General features: G+C 30.7%; 2 protein-coding genes across 2 annotated transcripts in view; both read left to right on the forward strand.

Moving 5' to 3' along the window:
• Positions 1 to 9,276, forward strand: part of LOC108917336 — a 36,435-nt gene extending 27,159 nt beyond the window's left edge. Inside the window, exons 4-6 of the mRNA XM_018723885.1 lie at positions 6,499 to 6,671; positions 7,256 to 7,390; positions 7,513 to 9,276. Coding sequence (XP_018579401.1) covers positions 6,499 to 6,671; positions 7,256 to 7,390; positions 7,513 to 7,639 — 435 coding nt within the window. The 3' untranslated portion in view covers positions 7,640 to 9,276. The remainder of the gene's footprint in view (positions 1 to 6,498; positions 6,672 to 7,255; positions 7,391 to 7,512) is intronic.
• Positions 9,277 to 14,854: 5,578 nt separating this feature from the next.
• Positions 14,855 to 18,981, forward strand: LOC108917396 (venom acid phosphatase Acph-1-like). The gene is made up of 7 exons (XM_018723957.1): positions 14,855 to 15,034; positions 15,948 to 16,052; positions 16,400 to 16,639; positions 16,699 to 16,881; positions 16,935 to 17,058; positions 18,052 to 18,263; positions 18,515 to 18,981. Exons 1-7 carry the CDS (start codon positions 14,903 to 14,905, stop codon positions 18,650 to 18,652), a joined length of 1,134 nt encoding a protein of 377 aa, XP_018579473.1. The 5' UTR covers positions 14,855 to 14,902; the 3' UTR covers positions 18,653 to 18,981.
• The last annotated feature ends 961 nt before the right edge of the window (positions 18,982 to 19,942 follow it).

The raw sequence follows: 19,942 nt of genomic DNA on the forward strand, positions 1-19,942 counted from the left end.
GGGTTATCTTTATAAAAATAGATTTACCTAAACAAAAATCACACACTGAAAATAATTGTTTAATTAATTGTAATTTATCTGGTAGGTTTCAAAATAAAAAACCATTTTTTTCAAAAACTTACATTTCTTTTCCTGAATTACAATTTGATTATGTCTTCAAAACCATTTTTTTATACCTGAAGCAAAATAAAATAGTGTTGCATACATCCCAAAGTCAATATTAGTATTAGTAGTTTGGAAGAAAAAAGTTAGTAATTAAATTTCTTTTTATGCCTCCGCATTTTTTCAATCAACCTCTTAACTTGTGATAATATTTGGGAACGTTAGCCGATTAACAAATCACAAACGTCGGCATGGTCAATTAGTCACAAGGGGCGTTATAATTGTTATAATTCATCTTGATCAGGAGTTAAAGCCATTAGATATGCCTCGTCAACCGCGGGATTAAATTCCTTTGTGTGGCGTCTTGTAGTGGCATTAAGCAGATTATTTTGGTAAGTTGAGACAAATTAGTCCACCGCTGTGAGTTACCATCATTTTTGGATTACTGTCTTGTCTACTAATTTTATGAAATGTCCTGGTTAACTGATCCATTAGGAAAGAATTTAACATTTCAGTTGGTTTTTATCTTGTATCTGATTTAATAACAAAAATCGTATTTTTGGGACTACATTTTGAACAATTCAGGATTTAAAAAGTACAATTTCGAGACGATAAATATATCTATACGAGCTTAAAATAAATATTTGTTTTTAGAGATAGAGAGGGGGGGAAGAGAGAGAGAGAAATTGATTAAAAATACAGTTTTGTTACTTTTTTTTAATTATTTCTTGGTTTTGGAAAATAAACCAAATAAACCATTATGTCGTGTATTAAGTTTTTTTTTAATCGAATCGAATATCCATCAAATTATACTCTGACTGAAGCCTTACCAAGTCGTTAATAAATTTAAGTTTATAATTAGTGAATACCGCGTAATTTGATAAGTACCTACCAACTTTCACCGTAACAGGTAACAAGGAAATACCGGTTAGGAAATACCACATAGGCACCAATTTGAAATAATGGGCTGAACATAGATCTATATTATTTTGTGACATTACAGTAATTTTTGTTCGACAAAATTGTTGCGTTCTTACATAACTTCCTTTAATTCGTATCCGATGGAGAAAAGCACAACCTAATAGAAATTACGATTAATATGTGCATTGGGTACTTTTGATAACATTACCTTGCAGCCTAGAAATAATAAATTTCATATCAATCGCAAGTGTTTTAAAATGTGAAACATTCCGAACAATTTCTATAAAAATATTTAGTTGGTATCGCTTGAATAAATTAAAAAGTTTTCAAAAATAATATATTTCTATTTTTAAATATTTCCGTTCATATTTTGTCGCTTTGTTTTCTTCACTTCATTCATATACAGGCTGTCCCAGTGTCAGTGAACAAAAATTTACCAGAGGGTAGACCAGACCAAAATTTTTATAAAATATTTTTCTGCGATGCATTTTCACTGAGTTACAGGGTGTTATTTAGAAAAATAAATAATAACAACTTTCCGCAATAACTCAAAAACCTTTTCACCCTTATTTCGATCTGACGCCAGGAGCTGACTAGGCCAACTTGTCATCAAGGTTATATCTTCATAACTTTTACATATCCTAGTTTTATGTAACTTGATTACGTTTTCCAGAATCTGCAATCGATTCTGAACAAAAAAGCTCAAAAATGAACCGTTTTTGAGTAAATTAGGTCTAAAATATCGATTGCATTAGTTCGTAGAAAAATGCATGTAAAGATTTTATTTCGTTATTTTCGATATTTTCTAGCAACCATCTGCAAAATTGTATCCTTTCTTCGGAATCACCAGGATGCAAAGTTTGTACTTTATGTAGGTGGTATGGGTGCAGTTCTTCTCGATTTAAAATTCTCCAGACGCTGCTTCGTGGAACACCTACTTGCGTTGATATTCTTCGGACACTGGTGGAAGGATCATCAACAACAGCAGCTATTACATTTTCTTCTAAAATGCTTGCATCTTCCAAATTACCTCTTATTCTGATATTTCCAATGTTAACACTCTCGGTCTCACGGACTCTTTGGAAAACTCATTGGAATACGTTTTGTGAAGGTTGCCTTCTGTTTGGAAACCTGCGTAGATACTCTTGTAAGCCCACCAACGAATTTTCATGACAGAAACCGTAAACAAATTATCATATCGGCATATTCGTTTTTGGAAAATTTGATAATACTTATTATCTTGTTGTTTTGTAAACTTAATTTCTTGTAACTTCGAGTACCGTAATTGATTTTGGTTTGTTGACGCCTGTAAACAACTTTGTTATTTATAATGGCAGGTACCTACCTACTAGAAAACAAGAAATACAATTTTTACATGCATTTTTCTACGAATTAATGCAGGCGATACTTTAGACCCAATTTACTCGAAAACGCTTCATTTTTGAGGTATGAAACAAGAACCCATTTTTTGTTCAGAATCGATTGCAAATTCACGAAACCTTAATCAAATTACATAAAACTAGGATATGCAAAAGTTATGAAGACATAACCTTGAGGACACGTTGGCCTAGGCCGCCCCTGGCGTCAGATCGAAATAAGCACCATGTAGTTTTAATGACCTTTAATAGATGTACACAAAAATTACTTAAATCCCTGAAAGGGTTTTTGAGTTATTGCGGAAAGCTGTTATTATTTTTTCTAAACAACACCCTGTAACTCAGTGAAAGTGCATCGCAGAAAAATATTTTATAAGAATTTTGATCTTATTTTGGGCTGGTCTACCCTCTGGAAAATTTTTGTACGCTGACACTGGGACACCCTGTATATGTAAGCTAACAAATACAAAAATCTTACCTCCGTATTAACAACTTGCCGCCAAATAATGAAACATGGCTACATTATTTATTTATTTGTGCTGATGGCTCACATTTCATATCATATACAGAGCCTTCAGAAATGATTACAAGCCACGTGACCGCTGATCTTAGGCAACCAACATTGCATGGCTGGTACTGTCAACTAAAAATCCCTGAATCTTAGCGTCGCTAATATTAATGATTCGTTTATAATGAACAGTGACAAACCGTTCCAACAATGCACGAGATAATGCGATCGCTAATTAGTTGAATAGAATCACTTGAAAATTGCTATCAATCACAAGCCCATGAAACAGAATGTTGTGTTTGTGAGCAACTTTCGAATTGTATAAAAAAAATAGAGAAAAATACATTTCCGAATTTCATACCAACATAACTACTGATTTGAGATGCTTACTCTCAACTTCGTGACATACTTGTATACACTGTGAAAGATATTTGTTCTTTTGGTGGTGAGAAAACTTGGTGAGTAATAGTTCCATCAAGCATATTTCTCAATTTACCAAGTCAATTTAAATATGTCATCTAGGCGTTACAGAATAACCCCTTAATTATTCTAATAAATATATTAACCATTGAATTATAATGTGTCATTGAGCCTAACGAGCACAATGACCGAAAAACAAAGGAAACACCAATCGTAGAAAACAAGAAATGCATACGTCAGAGTTTGTCTACAATAAATCAATGTGAAACAATCCTTCGAGGAAAACAGTTTTAGCGCGAGTGGAATTTCTTAGCGGATGGGACGATTGTATAAATCGCTCGGTGATTTACGAGATGAGTGCCGCAAAGGTGATTGAATGTGTTAAATATATATTTCCCTTTCCTCTGTTGATAAATCCTACTGTTTTTTTTTTAAAACCGCGGAATTTCATCGTTGTTGGTGGTCTTTTCGGTTGTGATATCAAGTCAACTCATTAATTGTGGTTCCGAACAATGGTAATTTTTAATTCATTCTTCCTGATTGCTCATTTTACATTCAAACTAATTTATCCCAATGTCCTATTACTCTTTACAAAGTAGAAAAAGTAGAAATGCAACAAGCTTTAGTCGAGTTTTCATTATGAAACTTGAACTGCAATGGTAGATGATGATTCTGAATAAAGTAAATTAAAATTGTACTTGTATGATACTCTACAGAGCAAAAAAATTGTAATTTTTCAATTACAATGTGATGCAACTTTCTTACCTATTAAATTAACTGGAAACGCCTAAAAAACCGTGAAAAGTTTGATATTCTATACGTCATATTGTACATAATGTTAGCTCTGACCTGTTTTTTGGGAAAGCTTGAAACTGCTCGTACTTCATCAAAACGAACGATCTACAACAACTACAAATATTTATTCTTAAGGGTTAAGTTTTTAAAGATTGCAAGAGAAACTCAGTTTTTGATCAATCATTACTCAAGAACCATTGAAGATTCATCCTTCTTTGGTGTGCAGTTCTCTCATAGTAGTTAGTCATATATGTTAATAACATACTTAACTTTGTTCTGTTCTTTGGATTTGTAACATGAATGCACACATTCCATGCAAAACTCTAGAGACATAATTATATCAAGTTTCAGATCTGTACCTTCAATAAGTTTTATGTAATTCTCCAAAAATTGATTTATGATCAATATCTGAAGAATCGCAAACTGGGTTTTTGTTTATTGTGAGAATTTATAGCAACGTTGCTATTAAAATTCCAGTTTTTAAAACGTACTAGAATATGGAGAAATACACATTTTGTTTTATTGACCCAGGTTTAATGTGTTATGGTTTTAAATTAACTCAATATGGAACTGTCTTAGTAAATGACTGATCGCTTTTACTTATGAAAATATTTGCATTCCAATAGTAGCCCAACGTGATCCTTTCCGTCGAAATCGCGATATATTCGAGCACCACTAAATTTTACGCTAAATTTTATTATCCATCGTTCAACGAGCAACTATAATTCAATTATTTGCACGTAAATATTTCTACGGGCACATAAATCAACACAAGCAGTGGTTCGGGATAGGTCATATGCAGTATTAATAGATTCCAGGAAACGCGTCCAGTTGACTAAACTAAGATCATTGCTCTAAAAATGAAACCACACCAGTTGGCTCATCACAAATGTCTTCATTTATGTCTGTTGGATTGTTTCTGTTGAAGAATAGGGCTGTGATTAATAATTTCTGCCCACCCGGTGGAACGATATTTTGAAATGGAATATTTCTGGATTAGAAAATCCAATTATGCGGTTTACTTTCTTTATTCCATATTGAAAAGTTTTACAATATTTTAAAACAAATTTGACTAACACAGAGCTGAACAATTTATAGTTGATCCAATAGTGGTATAATCTAATATATTCATTTTATTCATTTTTACAACATCGAATAAACCCAAAATTTTGGAACTTTTGTACGTGACTAAATGAGTGAACTCGTATAAACCGCCTTTATTTTTGCATTCAATAAGAACAAATTATCTTCTCGACAATTTTTACATTGTAAGCCTACTGAGATGCTACTGATGAAACTATAGATCATCTCCACGAAATCAGATATGCGCTTCAGTTTATTAACTCTTTTCAGTGTTAACAGGCGACAGTAATAATTGTTCAAGTAGTATGCGTAAAAACATTCATTAAAGAAACCGCGATCTTTGACAAGTCAATATATACAAGAATGATAGATCATACTGGCTAGAAGATAGCATCTCGTTTACACACACACACCGTGGACAGGTGTTTATATTCTGCCTTGGAGTATAATAAGATAAGAAAAAGGAACAGGACGATAATATTACAAGCGGTAATATATTATATGCAATCCTGCTGCACTGAAAGAAGATATGTATCGTATCTCTTCATTCGACGTTCAAGTAGAAGCGTTAAGTGCGCGGTTGCTAAAACATAAAAAAAACATTTTTACATCCTTTTTCACTGCATGATTATCTTAATGCACCTACTCGCAAATGTTCTTTATATGTTAATATAAATCATACGTAATTGTAGTTTCATGCATTAACTTATCTGAAATTCCTGACTTCATTGCAGCATTGTTCAAACAATCAAACCGAAGTTGCAATTCATTGAAAATTGATGCCGAATACACCAATGAGTTGATCCTACAAGTTGAAATTTGGTGGATTCAGATCCGAAGATCTGTTCTATCCAAGCTTGAAACAAATTTTGATTATTTGGCTTAATCGTCACATGATTTAAAAAATACAGGGTGTTAATGAACTTATGTCAAATATTTTTGCCACATGTCTGTTATGTCAAAATGAGGTAAATACACGGATCAGTGATGAGTAAAATGACTTACCTCAACATTGCAAGGAGCCACCTTTTGAGAACTGCTGATTTTCATAGAAGATGTTCGACGTACCCGCCATTTGCTTGAACACAAGCTCCAGCACGACGTATCCAATTCGCTCGCACGCGTTGCAACATCGCCACGTCCTCTCGAATCGTATTACAAGCTTCAGCTATACGATGTCGCAGTTGGTCGAGGCTTTTTCACCCCTTTAAATATTTGACAGAAGTTCATTAACAACCTGTACAGAGTTAAGTCTAAAATATTGTTATAGAATATATTATTTTTTAATTTCAGTCGACTACTTTGGACTCAACAAGGACGAAAGTAGAGAAACTCAGCTTCTACAATCATACTGAATGTGAGTGCAGAGAGAAGACCAACGAAACATCCACAGAACAGCCAGAAGATAATTCTTCAGTGCTATCGTTCAAGTCGGCTGATACGTACAGTTCTGCTGAAGTATTGCAGTAAGTATCGATCTTACATAGAATAAATAGCCAAGATTTTTTCTTCTTAAAATGATTGTTTAAATAAATGTTGCCATTTTTCTTTCCCGTTATTGTGTATTCCAGATAAAGAAATGTTCTGACTAATACTCGGTATATTTTTCCCCTCTATATTTTGAAAATCTTATTTCCAAAGATATATTTCTTTAATTAATACTATATTTGACTTATTTAATATTCAAATAGGTACATATTCTATTCAAGTTGACTTAAAATTCTACAACCTGTTTCCTGTAGATGTATAGGTGTACGAACTTTTCTTGAATTCAGTATATTTACCACAAGCGATAGTCAAAAAGGAAACCGCAAAATTCTTAATTAAAAATTTCAACGGCTATATAACCACCACTTGGCGGATACAGTGGTACTTTGATAAAATTCAGGAAAAAACTACTCCAACTAATTTAAGATACTGAAACGTCTTTTAAAATGCAATAGCCAGTAACGTAGGAATCATTTCGCTATGAGGGGGAGTTAAAGCTATTAATATTATCCTTGTTTTCCCAAAATAAAACCACTTGTATAGATATATATTATTTTTTTAGGTGTAAATGTCCAAAGCATTTTAAATTAACGCCCGTAGATCAGTATAATTCATGCCATTGCGACTGTGAAGAAGAAAATGTAGACTGCATCCAACTGAAGATGGGTAACGAGCATTTCAGCATGACTGATAGGATGTATGTAACTTTTGTACATTTTCCGTTATTTCTTTATTTTTTTTCCATTTTTTCTGTTTTTTCATTTGTATTTGACATTTATTTGTATTTTTCACCTTTTCTAAATGTTATATTTTTTACAGATGTATACTAAATAACGATTGCACCATCCCAGCATGTGAGTACGGAACCTATTCAAGAAAAGAAGGGAAGTGCCCAAGTATAAAACAAAAAATGATGGACTATAAAGGAATAAGAATAAATTATTAAATTATTGCGCTTAATTATAGGACTTTAGATAATTTATAGTGATATATTAGTGTTTTTCGAAACAGTACTCTAGTGAAAGACAAGAATATGTGCTCTGCTAATAAGTTTGTAATGTATTGTAAAATATTTTTTTATTTTAGAAAACGATTTTTTTACCCAGGACCTAGTCTTTAAGTCTAATTAGATGCTGTACGTAGTTTGCTTACACAATGAGATGTATTAACCCCTAATTCAAGACATAATTTTTGTTTTGTTTAGTTAATTTGGTAACATAGCGTAATATGATATGAATATCAAAAATGCAAAAGTTAACCAGTTTAAACTAGCAAATAATATAAATGTTAGCTGCTAGAAAATATATAGAAAAGTTATGCATCTAGGAAGTCTAGATCTCGCTCATAGGTTTAAAATATATACTTTTTTAAATAGTGCAGCTCTTTAAATTTCGATCCACGTTACATGTAGAGCTTAGCTCCGCTTTCGGTCTGGTAAAACATGAATAGAACAGAGCCAATACTGATAGTGTGAATGAGTTTCCACTTCAGCCAACATTGTACCAGAATCTACTCTAAAATATTTTATAAATATTTCTGCATCTAATTCGTTGTTTCTTGTCACTTTGACTTGTGATTTCTGTGTTTTTTCCATTGAAATATTCTTTTAATAAATAAGTGCGATATTCCACTAATGATTTTAGATTTAAGTCGCACAGCAGTGTAGATAAGGAAAGGTTTCACTGGACTGAGAACGGACCTTGAGCGATAGTGTGGATTGATCTTAATATATCATCATGACAAAACAAATATCTATATTCTGTAATTTTTTTTACTCTTGACTATTTCTATCCATTTCTAAGTTTTTATTATAAGAATAAATTTGTTGAAAAAAGTTAATTTTATAAAATCCCAGTAATAATACGTAGGTACCTACTATAAAGTAATTTTTTCCACAAAATAATGCAATTTTGACAGTTCTATCAATTCCAAATTTATTTTCTCATCTAATTTATTTAGTACAAACAAAAGATGTTAATTATTATAAAACTAGTGATTTATACAGGGCATATCAGAAAGGTTGAGATTCCGTTTGACCACAAGCTCCTTGGATCCAAATTTAGATGTACATGTAAAAGTTAACGCCTATTGAGATATATCCCACCGAATACGAAGCAACATTTTTTAATATTACTTTAATAATGCTTTAGCTAAAAACTTGACCTACGCCTTTCTTTATTTACTTGGGTAACTCCGATTTTTATAATACAAAATTACTAGATTTGTTTTATGTAGTATTAAATTGATTAAATGATTGCACCATCATTGGTCTTACATGAACTGTAATACAAGATACTGAGACATTTCATTTCCATATATAGAGAAACGTTCCTACGCCTAAAAATAAGAAAAACACACAATTAGGAGAGCTATGTTTATATAACTTAATTTCTTATTTTTATGCGGAGAATTTTTCGTCCAAATATAAAAATAAAATTGTAGAATATGTTTAGTACTTTTGAGAATGACAACTTTTACTCTTTTTTACTCCAAATGTGATTGACAAATGGTGACCAACAATGAAACCTCGTATTCTTTGGTGAATTTTAAGGAGAGTCTTTCCTATAAAGTTTTTATCTAGGACGTTTCGTTAAAAAGATATTCCTTCTTCTAACTGCTCAGCATGTCAAAGTTGCTATCGCAGCCCACTATGTAATTTTAAAAAGCATTATATTCGAATATCGAATGGTGTTCTCAGTAAATTTTTTAAATTTTACTCGAAAATCAGGCTTTTTTCGAAAAACATAAGAGAGTAGTAATTTGTAGAAAATCGAAAGATAAACACGAAAATACCATGGTTTTTACCGTAAAGCAGTGGCGTACTAATTTATTTAGAAAAATATGTCACTGATACCCTGTATCTTGCCACCGAACCATGTAAATTTTAGATTTTGGACAATGTTTACATAAGAACATGTGTCCAATTTCAAATTATTTCACTTGCTAGTTTTTAAATCATTTAAAAAAATTAAAAATATTTTTTGAAGTTTAACATCTTGTATCCTTTTAACGAAGATAACAAACTTCATAGAAGATAAAAAATTTATAGGAAAGACCCTTTAAAATTCACCAAAGAATATGAGTTATCATTTTTAGTCACCATTTGTGAATCACACTGTTATAGAACATATCAAGATTCCGCAAGAAAAAAAAATGGTAAAATTAAATTTGCATCACAAAATGTAAATTAGACGGCTAAAGTTGCACGTAGAAAAAAGTTGTGGGGCACTCAAAGGGGTGGAACCGTTAAAAAATAACACCCTGTATGTAATTTCCTTACATATACAAGAAATATGTTACAATTGTTACAATCAAATACATTGAATCGTTTATCAAACAGAAAGTTAGAAAACAGTTTTAACGTTATATGAAAAAATATTTTTCATAGTATTGCATTCACTTGTATCTCAGTAGGTGTTGAATTTTGGATATAGATGAGTTGGTGTGAGTAAACTTTTCATGATCCCAGAATCCTGTAAAATGGTGTCTCAATATTTCTGGGTACGCTTTATACAGGGCTGGAAAATCCACATGGTCCATCTGCCTTTAGATGAGAGCGACAAAGTAAAGTAAAGAAATCCGTGCGATAGATAAGGATGGCTACAATGAAGACGTTTCATAATCTGAATAGTCACCGGCCGTTTCGGGTTAGAAGTGGGACTGACTATTCAGATTATGAAACGTCTTCAATCCTTGTGTATCGCACGGATTTATACGACTTACTTTATCGCTCTCACGTAACGGCCGATGTACCATGGGGACTTTCCGAACCTGTATACATTTGTGAAATAAAATATTACTAATATTCTCTAAAATGTATGCAAGAAATTCAACTTATGATATGTTTTAACCAGTGTTTATATGTTAACTTTTACCGGTGTTTATTTCCTTACTTGTTCACAATAAATACTTGTAGCAATTGTATACCTGGCAACTGATATTATTTTTTAGCTTTAAATGTGTATATTTTTTATATTTCTCGAAATTTCATAGGAGTTAAAATTACATTAGAATCACTCTATAACGACATCGTTGTAACTCGTGACTCCTTAACAAAATAAAATTTAAAAAAGATTACTGTGTTTTCTTTTCCACACACATAGAAATTCGAACTGAGAGCAACATAAATATACACCACCACACCGAACAACAGTGCATATACCAGCACAAGTCACGCAGATTCCAAAGGTCGGTAAAATCCTGAGAGGTAAAAAGACCAAACCTAAGACGTGTATGAACGTCGACTCTTATACCTTGAAGTTCAGTAACCAGGACAGAAACTTGGCCAGTACGACGCGACGCTAAGCTTTCAAGCATTTTGCATTGTATAAAACCGTTTGCATATTTTAAACTTAAAGTTGTATTTGCACTTGGATGGCGACCTTGCAGCTTCATTCTCTGAATATTTGTTTATTCAGGGAATGAAGCTGCAGCACCTTGTGGTGAGAATGCGTTTTCCTAGGCAGCACTAGAAACTATCAACACCTCTGCACGTTCGACATTCAACAATAGTAATGTTATTGTTTTTCTTCATTGTCGATATATGTGTGCAAATGGTAAGGAACAGCACAGTTTAAAGTAAGCAACATATTTTAATGTAATCGGCAATTGATTGTTCTTTTTGTATCACTTTATGTAAATACACTAGCACAATAGTGGGTAATAATTATTTTAATCTGTAAATACCAATGTAAACACAACCACAATGGAAATACAGTTACAAATAACCTCGCACTTCGTGACTTTTTAAAACCTCACTCTTTACATTAACGAGGGGTGTTAAGTTTTCATTGGAACGCACTATCTATAATTTCAGATAATTTTTAATGAGTCATGTGTCATTGAAAATAACGTTTAACGGGCTATAAACACATTGTTTTATACTTTAATTGGTAATCAATTAACCATAACTAATTGAATCAGTTCTTAATTAAATAAATTTCAACAACAGATATAATATTTTATAATAGGAAGGGAAACATATATGTGTGCTATAAAGCTAATTTTAAAAATTAAGAAAATGTAAATATAAATTGTTTCACACTTCTTTATTCTGATTCATATTTGGTTGTTTACAAACAACAATACTGGCGTGTAGCCATTGGTACCACCTTTTTTGCACTGGTGTGTAAATATTATATAATATTTCATACTGAATGATGTCAATGACTTCATCCATAAACTCATTAAATTAAGATAACGGTACAGTATGGACCGGAAATGAAATATGTTATATAGCTGGATAGCGGTACCCACCATTTTATATTTTTGTACAGAGCAAAAAAAATATCCCTTGAAATATATACAGTTCTTATCACTACTAGATTACAATCCAGAGGGTGTTAAATGAAGGAAATCTGTAGCGATGCCACATTGATTACACAGACGCACAAAAAAAAGTCCAAACCCAAGAGAGCCACATACAATTACCGAAGGAATTCGATGCGCTGAAGCCGACCCTGTAGTCAAAATTGAAAGTGAAATTTTTGGGTGAAAACGCCCAAATATGGGTCAATACTGATATTTTCCACAGTTTTCTTCAAATATATCATTTTTGTAGTGTTTTGAAGCGCGATGCCATTAGTAAAATTTACTCATGACCTCGATATTTCTCAGAAAATTCACTACTTTGGTGGCTTATTTTAATTATGGGTAAAAATTTTCCAAAATTTTGTCCAAATATATGATTTTCATAGTATTTTAGTATTTTGAGGAACTGAACACTGTAAAACCCATGACCTTTATATTGCTCAGAATACGCAAATATGAAAGTAATAATCCACTTATATAAGATATATACTCACTTTATGTAATGATATTGGTGTCCCCCAAGGTTCTGTTCTGGGGCCTATATTATTGATTATATTTTATATTTATTATTTTTATATCAATGCATTACCAAAAATAATTCCTGGCGCATCTGTTTCACAATATACTGACGATACCTCGCTCCTCTTTTCAGATAGGTGTGAAATATCTCTTCAAAATAACAAAAACGCAGGTAACAAAAACCGATTTATGTAGATGGTTTAGTGAAAATTCTTTATTCTTTAATAGTGCTAAAACAAACTATGTAATGTTTCATACACCTCAAAGTCGGACATAATCCTCCCTAAATATAAAGTTTAATAATATAATATTGAGAAATGTAGTACTGTTTCGTTTTTAGGCATTATTTTAGATGAAACTTTGACTTTTGGGAGTCACTGTGATAAACTTACCAATATATTAAATTCAAAGTGTTATCAAACAAGAATTTTGAAGGACGTTTTAGAAATACCTCAGTTAAGTTCGTTTTATTTTGCACACTTCGATATTCGAATATAATGCTTTTTAAAACTGCATAGTGGGCTGCGATATCAACTTTGACATTCTGAGCAGTTAGAAGAAAAAATAAATAGGTAAAGCTTTTCATCAGATTCAAGCAACAATTTCGAACAAATTATATTTTCGTTATCGAAAAGGTGTCGGACCTGTGTTCGTGGAAATGGAGTGATTTTTAAGCATTTTCTCAAATAAAATCATTAAAATGATGACTAATGTTATTAATTTCTTTATTATAACCGAATACTGCTTGTAATGTCATTTAAGTAAAAATGTTGGTTTTTTAAGTATTATTCGAAAATCAGGCTTTTTTCGAAAAACATAAGAGAGTAATAATTTGTAGAAAATTGCAAGACGAATCCGAAAATATCATGGTTGTTACCGTCAAACAGTGGCGTACTATTTTATTTAGAAAAATATGCCACCAATACACTGTATTTGCGCCACTGGAGCATGTAAATTTTAGGAAAAACCCTCAGATTTTGGACTATGTTTACATAAATATATGTGACCAATTTGAAATTATTTCACTTATTACTTTTTAAATTATTTAAAAAAATTTAAAATATTTTTTGAAGTTTTTAATCTTTTTAACGAAGCATCCTAGGTAAATACTTTAAAGGGGAGACTCTCCTTAAAATTCACCAAAAAATACGAGCTTTCATATTTAGTCACCATTTGTGAATCACTTTGTATATAAATAGATACGCGAAATTCTTGGTTTAGGATCATTCTAATATTTAACAAAAAGATAAAACAAAAGAAGTTCTAAAAATATGACTAGTGGTCCATTAAAATAGAAATGCGCTTTTTTTTCGTACATCGAAATATACGTTTAAATTTCTGTGGTACCGTGTAATTCATGTCAGGGTTGCTATCTGCAACATATTGAAGATTGCCTCATCAGTTCTCTCAATTTCTACAGAATATTGAGATTTACGATTCATAAACGCATTTATTTTATGGACAGGGCGAGTTATTTTTTTGTGTGGAAAGAAGTTACGACAGGTAAATTTTTGATTTCATTAAAACAAATTACCATTAAATCTTCAATTTCATAAAATAAGAATGAATGGGAAATGACATATTTAAAACGATTTAAGTAAAAGGAAAGGTAAAAGGGATAAGGAGGGGGTAGAACGTTATTTGAATGACGCTGTGACACTGTAGGTGCATTTCATGTATTTCGTTTTATTTTATTTCATTGTTTCTTTTATTTTAATTTTTTAATTTTTTTATTTTTTATTTTATTTTGAAACACAAATTAGTGTCACACTTTAAATTGTACGATTTTTAAGTATGATGGCTGATGACGATGCTCATAATATTACTGTTTTTCACTTTTGCTACTCACTGTGTCTATTACGAAAAAAGTTCAAGAAATTCAGCGGTTATTGTTGGAAATAGTCTATGTAAATCTTTTAATCTGTATACGATTTTGACCTACGACATCCGCTATTTAGAACACACCTAGCAATAAGTTTAATACCAACGAAAAGTCAATCTACAACTTAAAATGTTAAGCCAAACAAATGTTCCACCGACAAGCTTGCAACTGTATGTTGATTCCGTTCTGATCTATCCACTTCACTTTTTTTATAGTTTAATTAAAAAAATATTATAGATCTTGTGCAGAAATAGAACAATAAATAAATACAAAGCAACAATCGTACAACGAACAGATGGGTAACAATCAATGTTTGCTTACCTTTCGTACTCAAGGCTAAGCAAGGAAAATTAATGAACCATTCCTTCATTTAAATGAAATTAAAAAACCGCAATATCAATCTTACTAAATTGTAGAAGTAGTTATCACCAGCCTCCTAACCGAGATATGGCTAACCGTTCCTGACAGATAAAACTGGTAGCGTTTAATTTGAATAATATGAAGTTTTGCTGCTTACTCGTTAATCCCATTTCGACCATGGTGGGTTTGTTTTGTGCCGTGCTTCTCCGGTTATTCGCGTTCTGTTCGAATAGTGGAACCAACGAGGAGACTCTTGTATTAGTGCATGTGGTAAGAGTTTTCATCTTAATAAAATAATTTAAAATAAACTAAAAAGGTATTATTGAAATGCAAATTAAAAAAAAATTGAACTCCGGAAAATTTTAGATCAAAACTTGTAAAATCGGTGCAATTTTTTGCAGCACTTGTTATAATAAGATCTCTTGTTAAAAAAAGAACAGAATATACAGAGTATCTGGAAGTTAGGACAAAAAAAATTAATTAATCATAAAAATTATTTTACAAATTCATCTGACTCAATATTATTAATAGTTACGTAACTATTAGTAACTACAATGTTATATTATAGTTGTTTTTTAATTAATATTTTGTGGTTAATGGTAACAGCAGAACATTTTTGTATTATAATTCGTATTAAGTTGTTTAATTTTTGAAAAACTGTTTTGAGGTTCAGAATGTTTATGTTTTTTTTCCTTTTTTTAGACAGATGTAATAATTTTTACAATAACAAGATTCAAAAAAGAACATACAAATATTCCAATATCTTGTTTCTTGTACGTAAATAGTTCTACCCTTTATATCTACTCCTGTCTCGCTATAAAAAATGACTTACCCTGTATAATAGTTTTGTTATAAAATATTTTTGATCTACAAATGGAGTGTTTTAATTATATACTATATTTATTATTAATTAAATACACAGGTTTCGATCGCATTTTGTTTAAATATTTCTAGAAGTTATATGTGCAGTATAAATTAACATATTTTTACCTTCGTATATCTGCCGTATGCGCCAATTAAAATAAATTGTATACATTATTCGTGATGTTTATATTTATAAAACAATTTTAACCCAATCATTAAATATTGTTTTGAAACTTGAACGTATTCAGATTAAAAGTAAAAAAATACCATGATATTTTGTGCTGTATTAAAATGTTTGAAGGATCATTTATATTTTCAGTTATTTCGACATGGCGAAAGGACCGTGGACCCATCAACGTTATATCCAACTGATCCTTACAAAGATGAAAAATATTATCCTTATGGAGTAGGACAATTGACTAACGTAAGTTATAGATAGATATATTGCGTGTTATTTCGAAAAGAGGGGAATACAAAATGATCACATTGTATTCTATTAACTGAAATATGTTCAGTGATTATTAAAAAATAAATATAAAACTATGATTTTTCCAAAAACAAAGTTAATTTTCTTTGCTTTAATAATATTTATATAACTCTTAGTGTATTGTCGAATGTAGTAAAAAGAGCAATATGATTAATAAAGCTACTGAAACATAATTGTACGATGGTCATAAAATTGTCTGCTTTTTGGAACCATTACATTTTTGTTTTAGCACTACAAATATATCTACATTTACAATTACATATATTAAAACATCATTTTTTTAGGCAGGAAAAATTACAGAATACAAAATCGGCAAAGCTCTACGGAAGCGTTACGACAACTTTCTCGGCAGAGTATACGAACCAGACCTACTAGATGCCCAAAGTACTGATGTCAACAGGACAAAAATGTCCTTGGAGCTTGTCCTGGCAGGTCTATTTCCACCTATTGGAGACCAAATTTTCGAAACAGGATTGTATTGGCAACCTATTCCGTATAATTTTATCCCAAAAGGTCAAGATAATGTAGGTATGTGCAGAACTTACACATATGGAAAAATGTACGTATGTCCTTCTGCTTTCAGATTCTCTTAGGTATTCTCTGTCCTAACTATGAGAAATACTATAACAGATTAATGAAATCAAAGAAGTGGCAACGAGAATTCTTCGAACGCAGAGAACTTTTCAATTATCTCTCTTTTCACAGTGGATGGAACATAAGCAATTATGGAGATATATTTTACTTGTATTTTGGTTTAAGATCCGAAGTAAGTGAAATTGAAATAATGGATTGCAAAAATCTATTAACATATCCTTTTAGAAAGAATGGGGGTTTGAGTTGCCGGAGTGGACCAAGCTTGTTTATCCACAGCCGTTGGAGGACATGGTGATAAAGGAATATTTTGTGGCTACCAGCACAACGAATTTGAGGAGACTTGCTACAGGTAAAGAACCATTACATAAGCATACATATTTGGTTTATAAATATAAGTATAGGCATAATAATAGCCTTCACATGTCTAGAAGATCTCCAAACAAATCTTGTGAAAGTATTGTTAATAGGAAAATATTCGTAGTATACGTAAGAAATAACCTTGATAATCAATGAATGCAGTGCGTTTTGGATTGGATGAGATAACACTGCCATTTCAGAGATAAAGAAAGGTAAAAACGAATATTAATTTCTTGGAGTGTGTTTTCGTTTAGATACTGTTTGAAATAATCTTCGATTTTTGATAGGATTATTTGAATAATTACACGAAAAAATAAAATTAGTTTTCGTTCATCCATACAAATGTCTTAATAACTCTCATCAACTAATAATTTTAATGCAGGCCTGAATATTCATTTGAGTATAGTGATGCATAAAATGTGTTTCACACTGAAATAAATCCTCTTCAAATAACATTACATTTTTTGCAGAAATGCTGTTTCTTAAATTTTTTTTATTTTACGATCTAAAATTTTCATAAATTAAAAATATAAATAACTAGCTGTTTTTGATATTTATATTTGGATATTCTGAAATTATAAATTAATTATAAATCAGACAATAGCTTAAGTAATGATAATTACAAAATTTAGAAGAAATACCTACATATCAAACTTTGTTTATACAGGGTGTTAATGAACTTATGTCAAATATTTTTGCCACATGTCCGTTATGTCAAAATGAGGTAAATACCTCAACCTCACCGCGATAAAATACATGTATTTCAGCAGTTCCAAAACAGTTTTAAACACATTTTTAATTAGCTTTCTTTTCTATGACTTTAAACTTCCGATACAAGTTTGTGACATCAGTTAACTCAGTTTTTGCTCCTTCTTCACCCCTTTAAATTTTTGACCTAAGTTCATTAACACCCTGTATGTTCATTTATGAAATTAAATTTGCAATTAATTTTAAAATGATAATTCTAATTGATTAATAATTACAGGTTATCACCTAAGAAAAATCTTAGACGATACAAAAGCAAAAATTGAAGGCACTCTAAAACCTCCCAGTAGAAAAATATTTTTGTACTCAGCACACGAGTCAAACGTCGCCAACTTTTTAACAACCTTGGACATATTTGAGCCGCAAATACCGCCTTATGGTTGTTACATATTGGTAGAAGTCCACCAAATAAATGGCATTTACGGAATAAAGGCAAGTACTTGAATATCATTAATATTGAGTATATTATTATAACTTCTCTTTTAATTTTCTTTGCAACATTTTAGAAGGATACTCAGGTTTTATCTTGCTTATTCTAGTATCAATATGAGCTCTATGAGTCCTAAGATTGCCTGTGTTTAACTTGTTTAGCGAACATAGCACATATAGCTCTATGTGACACTAAAAATGTTTATATTATTTTATCGTTCATTTAAAAGTAATAATTTATAATTGTTTTGTAGATATTTTACCAGGACTATATTGGAGATGGCCCGAAGTTGCTCAAGTTAGCAGCTTGTGAAGAATTCTGCCCTCTAAATAAATTTGAATCTTTAGTGGAAGAATATTTACCAGCAGACGATTTTTGTGGAAGGGAGTAGTTAATAAGTTTATTAAGTGAATCTTTCGGATACAAATATTACATCTTATTGTTTTTTCTTTTCTATATTATATAAGTAGTCTAAATTAATAATGGGTGGTTGATTCATTTTGGACAGATTTTATTATTGAAACATGAGGTACTTCTAAAACCATAATAATATATTATTTTGTCAGGTTTTATAACATTTTTTTAACAGTGCCTCAAGAACGGGAAATGATAATTCAGTAGAAAATGAAAACGCATTATTTGGCGAAATGCACCGAATTTTTTATTTACCTATTCAATTGTGCATTTTATTCCTATTAAAAGATAAAAAAATGAAAAGAAGAAATTAAGAATATTTTTTACAAATACTTGTAGTGTTAACTAATTCATTTCATTAATTAAAAGAATATGAATATATGAAAATTTATATTAAATTTTACATGTTATTTGCAATGATTTACACACGTAATACATTGTAAGAAAATGTACTCACATAATTTGTGAAAAAAATGAGTATTTGAGTTGTAAATATATTTCCAATTTTAAGTAATTTTGCTTCTTAGAATGTATTATTACTTTTTATACTGTAATATTACATTTTATGCATTATTCACAATCTCTTATCAGTTTGTATAATTTCTAATGTAAATATACATACATATACATTTTCATTGTGCCATTTGTTATTTGTCAAACAAATAATATGTTTTAAATTATTTAGTTTAGGTACATTAAACTGATTTACAGAAAAAGTACAAAATTATACTAATATGCTCAATATAATTTTATACATGTTAGGTAATTTTAGCTGCGGTTAAAAATAATCATTGTTATATTGTGTAATTATAAAAGATTTTTATAGGTATATCGCATATTAGACATTAGTCAAATTACTGAGGTTTTAACAAGTAATTCCTCCAACACTGTTTTTAAAAATTTTGTAACGTGAAATAAATAATAAACATTCGAAGAAAGAAAAAAACTTAATTTATGGAGCTATAATAAAATTTTTAAGCTTGAAAGGAGAGCTCGAGGACATTTTTATTATTCGTTCAAAGCTTTTTCAAATTAAAGTTATATCGAGTAATTCGTGAATGTAAATGGTACTGCTTTTCGATGTATTTATTTATTTAAATATGACGAACATATTAATTGGAATTAATTCGTTTGTTTAACGAGAACATGGTCAACAACACCACCGAACCAATTTATTCATATAAAACCGGTCATTGGTAGATCTGACCTCGTAGCTTTTCTTATAAGGGAAATTAACAATTACAGAGAACAAGCATAAATACAAATT

The sequence above is a fragment of the Anoplophora glabripennis genome, unplaced genomic scaffold, assembly GCF_000390285.2.
Source record: "Anoplophora glabripennis isolate ALB-LARVAE unplaced genomic scaffold, Agla_2.0 scaffold4, whole genome shotgun sequence".
Taxonomy (NCBI): domain Eukaryota; kingdom Metazoa; phylum Arthropoda; class Insecta; order Coleoptera; family Cerambycidae; genus Anoplophora; species Anoplophora glabripennis.